Source organism: Gracilinanus agilis, chromosome 3 (genome assembly GCF_016433145.1).
Source record: "Gracilinanus agilis isolate LMUSP501 chromosome 3, AgileGrace, whole genome shotgun sequence".
In the NCBI taxonomy this organism is placed as follows: domain Eukaryota; kingdom Metazoa; phylum Chordata; class Mammalia; order Didelphimorphia; family Didelphidae; genus Gracilinanus; species Gracilinanus agilis.
In genome coordinates, this window is record NC_058132.1 from 255,065,059 (window position 1) to 255,071,236 (window position 6,178).

Sequence of the window (6,178 nt, forward strand, 5' to 3'; positions counted from 1 at the left end):
TATTCCTGTCTATTCCTATTAAGTTTTTTTCCAAAGATCTGCTAGTTTTAACTTTTCTAAAATTTCATTCCCTTCACTTTCTTGTTTGTTTTTTTTGTTGTTGTTATTGTTGTTTTTTTGGTTCAAATTATCTAGATCATAGAGGGGGAAGTTCAGGTCTCCCACTAGTATAGTTTTACTGTCTATCTCCTCAAGATTATTTGATTTCTCCTTTAAAAATATGGAGGCTATGTCATTTGGTATATATATATATATATGTTTAGTATTGATATTACTTCATTGTCTATAGTACCTTTTATCAAAATGTAATTTCCTTCCTTATCTCTTTTAATCAGGTCTATTTTTGGCTTAACTTTGTCTGAAATCATGATTATTACTTTTTTTTGCTTCAGATGAAGCACAATAATGAAGGCCAATCCCGTACCTTTACTCTGTATGTGTCTCTCTGCCTCATATGTGTTTCTTGTAAACCGTGCATCATAATATTCTGGTTTTAAATCTGCTCTGCTGTTTACTTTCATTTTATGGGTGAGTTAATTCCATTTGCATTTACAATTATGATTACCAACTATGTATTCCAATCGATTTTATTTTTCCTTGTTGATCCTGCTCTTCCTCTCTCATTTCACTCTGTCCCTCCTCACAAGTGTTTTGCTTTTTTAATCATCACCTCCTTCTTCTCCCTCCTTTCTATAATGCCTCCCCACCTTGTCTTATTCCCCTCCTACTTCTCTATAGGTTTAGATAGGATTCTGTGCCTGAATGGGCACAGTTGTTATTTCCTCTCTGAGTCAATTATGATGAGAGTAAGGTTTAAACTTTAACCATTACCACCCCCATCATCCGCTCCATTGTAATAGATTTTTTAGCTTCTTTAGGTGAGATGTTTTACCCCATTCCATTTCTCCCTTCCCTTTTTTCTCAATGCAATCCTTTTTTTTTCACTCCTTGATTTTTTTGCATATCATGTCATTCTGATCAGCTTACTCCAACACCCTCTATCTCTGTATATTCCTTTTAACTTTTAATACTAATGACAATTTTAAGAGTTACAAATATCATCTTCCCATGTACGAATATAAACAGTTTGAACTTATTGAATTCTTTAAATTTTCTCTTATTTACCTTTTTATGCTTCTTTGAGACTTATATTTGAACATCAAACTTTCTATTTAGGTCTGATCTTTTTCATCAGAAATGTTTGTAAATCTGCTGTTATTAAATTACCATTTTTCTCCCCTAAAAGGGAGGTTTGGGTATGTGATTCTAGGTTGGAAATCAATTCTTTTACCTTCCAGAATATCATATTCTAAGGCTTCTGGCTCCTTTAATATAGAAGCTGATAAGTCCTGTGTAATCCTGACTGTAACTCCACAGTTTTGGGGATGGTTTCTTTCTGGTTGTTTGCAATATTTTCTCCTTGGTCTGGGAGCTCTTGAAGTTAGCTATAATATTCCTAAGAGTTGTCATTTAGGGATTTATTTTGGGAGGTCATCTATGGATTCTTTTAATTTCTATTTTACCCTCTTATTCAAGAATATCAGGGCAATTTCTGAGTCTGTGCCTTTGTCTTCTTTGTCTCCATAATAATTTTCTATGGTTATTTTTTTTTGTTGTTTCATTTTCCTAGCCCCTTTCTTGTCTTTTACTTTTATCTTAAAGCCAGGTTCTATACTCAGAGTAGAGAGGGCACTCTCTTAAACTTCATTTTTCCCTTGCTGCTACTCTTAGCCCCATTTCTAGCTTTATTCCAGTTTCAGTTCTTCCAAGGTGGTATGATGTCTGTGGGTTAGGACCTCTGAAAGTCACCTCCCAGTCTAATTCAATCTCTCCCTGGGACTTCTGATGGCTTACAGGGATCAGAGCACTGTGAGCTACCTTGTTCTGGGTCTTAGGGTCTAGCCTCAGGCTTGGGCAGGGATTTGAGCCTCACTCTAGGCTTACACAAGCCAGGAACACTATGGACTGTCTTGCCCTTGGGGCGTGGAGCCTCATCTTGGTCTTGAGCTGGGGCTCTTAGACTCACTTTGGGTTTACACAGGTCAGGAGCACAATGGACTGCTTTGTGCTGGGGTTTAGGTCCTCACTGTAGGCTTCACCAAGAGTTCTCAGTCTCATATTTGATTTATACCATCTAGGTATCCTGATGACTGCCTTGTGCTGGGGACCAGGGTCTCAGTCTGGGCTTAGGCAGGGGCTTAAAGCCTCTATCTGGGCCTGCACCAGAAAGGCACACCAAGGATGACCCTGGGCTAGGGATGCGGGGTATGGGGGGAGTGGAAGCCTCACTGCAGGGTTGCTCTGGGACTTGGAACTTTAAGGGTTTGCACTGCTTTTGGCTTAGGCAGGGTCTCAGAGTCTTGAAGTTGGCTTGGACCCAGGTTCAGAACTTGGAACAGCAGATGGGGGAGAGGAGGTAAGATTGCTGTTGGCTTCCTTGGTACAGCAGTGCTGTGGGTTGCACTCCCCTCTCACCCCAAAGAACCAGACTGTCTCTTCCTACCTTTCTAATTGTTTTCTGTGTGAAAGTTGTTTTACTCTATCCTTTTGTTTTTTCTTTTGCTCCATTATTTGTTTAGAAATGTTATTTTAAGGTTGATTGCAGAGGATTTTCAGAGTGGTCTGAGCTTTCCCTTGCTTCTACTCCACCATCTTGGTCCAACTTCAATCCGGTTTTTTTTTTTAATTTTAGTATTTATTTTTCCCACTTACATATATCAATTTTAACATACATTTTCCAAAACTTTGAGATCCAAAAACTCTCCTTCCTTCCCATCCTTCTCCCCTCCCTGAAATGGCTAGCAATTTGATCTAAATTATACATGTGTGATTACAAAAAACATTTCTATCTTGGTCATATTATGAAAGAAGACTCATATCAAACAAAAGCCTAAAAAAATCCAACCACCAAAATAAGTAAATAAAACCAGAAAAAAATATACTTCAATCTACAATCAGAGTCCATCAATTCTTTTTCTGGAGATAGATAGGATCTTTCATCATAAGTCCCTCAGAATTTTCTTGGATCATTATATTGCTAAGAGCTAAGTCCTTCACAACTGATCTCTGTACAATATTGCTGTCACTGTGTACAAATGCTCTCCTAGTTCTGCTCATTCTCTCTGCATTAGTTCATATAGGTCTTTTCAGGTATTGAAAACCTCGCTTTTAATTACTGGGATTACGCTCTGAATTCAAGGCAAAGCTGGCATAGGATCAAGATGTACAGGGTTGGATGAGTTTTCTGTGGCAAAAGTAGGGTAAAATTTATTTTCAGTCAAAGCAAAAAAGTCAAATTAAGGGGGAAGGAGGGAAGTCATATTGCCAATCAATGGAGCCAAGGGATGCCATGGAAATACCAAGGAAGGATTTGATAGTGCAGTAAACCAGCACTCATACACTCATACCAAGTGTCCCAGGGAGAAACAAGGGGGCTTTTGACTGTGACACATTCACACCATGTGACTCAGAGAGGCACCTGGCTGTGCCTGGAAGGGAACACACCACGCGACCCAGAGAGGCAGTGGAGGTGTGACTGAAGGCACTACTGCTAGTAGATGGGATCAGGATGGAAACAGGGGTGAGGAAGGGAAAGGGAGAAGTCGGGCCGCGGGGGCCTTCACTTGTTTTTCTGGTCTTCAGGGACCCTCTCCCCGGCCTCATGGTGCTGCTGCTCCGCGGAGTGGTCATGCTCTTGGGGGACCCCCTCACAGCGCTTGCGCAGGGCCTGGGCCTCGTCCTGAGCGGACTCCAGGTTCCTGCGGCTGTTTTCCAGCTCCTCTGTCAGCTTCTTGAGCTCCTCCCTCAAGCACTGGTTTTCCTCACTCGCGGGCGGAGTACTTAGCTGGGCAGCGCCATCGCTCCCAACCTCTGCCCGCAGCCTCTCGTTTTCATCTAGGAACCGCTGCGCAGCCTCAAGGGCCCCCAGCGCCTGCCTCCGTAAGGCCTCTCGGGAGGCCTGCAGCAAGGCCTGTTGGCTCTGGAGGGTAACCAGGCGGCGGAGCAGGAGTGACATCAGGAGCGAGAAGCTGGTGAGGTGCAGGTTCCACTGGGCTCGGTAGAGCTTCATGTGGTATTGCTCCAAGGCCACGGTATTGTTCCGAAGGCCCTTCTTCTCTGAGGAGTCAAACTTTCTCATCTCCCAGAGGGCGTCCATAAAGAGCAGCACCAGGATTAGCAGGAGAACCGAGAAGTAGGGCTTCCCACGGTTCACCACTTGGCGTACCAGGCGAGACCTGAAGATCTTCAGCCATTTCTGCGGGGAGATGAAGGGGCTGCAGAGAAGCACTGCTGCCAGGATCTCTGCATAGAAGAAGGTAGCCACCGCTGCCCACTGGAGGCTCATCCTGAGACACTGGGTGGATCAGGCCAGCCACGGCTCAGGACCGAAAGGGAAGGGGCACGAACCTCCGGTGGTATCTGAAGCAACGGCTCCCCTGGGGGTGGGGCCAGCCTCGAAGCCGCTCCATCCCACGCAGTCCCCCAAGTTCTCTATGATTATGAAGACTCCGCTGGCCACCTAGTTCAGCATCCTATCTGGTTCCTTTTTTTAAATTTTGTTGTTGAATCATTTCAGTCACGTCCACTTCCTCACCACGATTGGGTTTTCTTGGAAGATACTAAAGTGGTTTGCGATTTCCTTCTCCAACTCATTTTACAAATAAGGAAATCGAGACAGAGTTAGATAAGACTTGCTCCTCACTCGAGAAGTGTCTGAGTCTGATTTGAAATCAGGAAGTCATGAGTCTTCCTGATTCCAAACCCAATGCTCTATCCACTGCACGATCTAAATGTTCTTTACATATAATATAGATGTTATCTCACTGAACCCAACTACAGGTTTCATCTGTTATTTCTTCTCTTTGGAGAAAAATCTTGTGAAAATAAAATTATATTTTAATAAAAAGTGATATCCGTTTACTTAAGTTCATGGATATAGAGCAGGAAGGACCTTGAGGAACAGCAGAAGTTAACACTTTCATTTAAAAGATAAGGAAGCTGAGTCCCAGAAGTTAAGTAACTTCTTCCTGTCTAGGTTAACGTCAACCTATCTGATACCTTTTATTAAACCAAGCTATGGTTTGTTCTAGTGTTTCTTGTCTTGGGGAAAAGGTCTTGTGAAAATAAGATAGTAAAAGAGGCACAAAAATCCACTGAAGAAAAGTAGAATTGGCCAGATGGGAAAAGAGATACAAAAGTTCACTACACAAGATAATTCTTTAAAAATCATAATTGGGCAACTTGAGGCTAGTGGCTCCATGAAACATCAAAAAACAATAAAACAAAAAAGAATGGAAAAACTAGAAAAAATGTAAAATATTTCAATAGGGAAACAACTGGCCCGGGAAATAAATCAAAATTTAAGAATTATTGAATTATTGAATTACCTAATAGCCATGATGGGGGAAGGGAGTGGGGAAGAAGAAAAGAAAAAAGAAAAAGAACTTAGCTTATTTTTTTTTAAATCCAAAAAAAACCTGCTCTTATATTTTAGTTGTTGCTTAGTTGTTTTCAATTATGTCCAACTCTTCATAACCCCACTTTGGATTTTCTTAGCAGAGATATCAGAGTGTTTTATCAGTTCCTTCTTCAAATATCCTAGAATCAAAGGGTAAGAATGTTTTAAAAATCCTCTAATCACCTCCCAAAAGAGATCTCAAAATGAAAACTAAGAATTTGATAGCCAAATCTGAGAGCCCCCAAGACAAGGAGAAAATATTATCAGCAGCCAGAAACAATTCAAATATCTGGAGCTGGTTAGGATCACACAAGGTTTTGCAGCTTCCACATTAAAGGATCAGAGGACTTGAACTATGATAATCTCAGAAGGCAAAAAAGCTAGGATTATAACCAAGAATAATTTACCCAGAAAAACTGAGTATAAATTTATATTTAATGAAATACAGGGCTTTCAAGCATTCCTGATGAAAGCACAGAGCTGAATAGAAAATTTGACTTTAAATACAAAAATGAAGAGAAGCATAAATTCAACAAGGAAGAAAAATCATAAGGGAATAAGGTTAAACTACATTCTTATATGGGAAATGACAATTGTATTTCCTAAGCACTTTACCATTTATTAGAACAGTTAGAAAGCATCTACATAGACAGAAGGCATGGGTGAAAATGAGAGATCAATTAAATTGAAAGTAAAATCACTAAATTAATAAAACTAGGA

General features: G+C 40.9%; 1 protein-coding gene across 1 annotated transcript; it reads right to left on the reverse strand.

The window, feature by feature from the left end:
• Nucleotides 1-3,619: 3,619 nt before the first annotated feature.
• LOC123241453 (B-cell receptor-associated protein 31-like) lies at nt 3,620-4,345 on the reverse strand. The gene has a single exon (XM_044669099.1). The coding sequence runs from the start codon at nt 4,343-4,345 to the stop codon at nt 3,620-3,622; it is 726 nt and encodes a 241-aa protein (XP_044525034.1).
• Nucleotides 4,346-6,178: the final 1,833 nt, after the last annotated feature.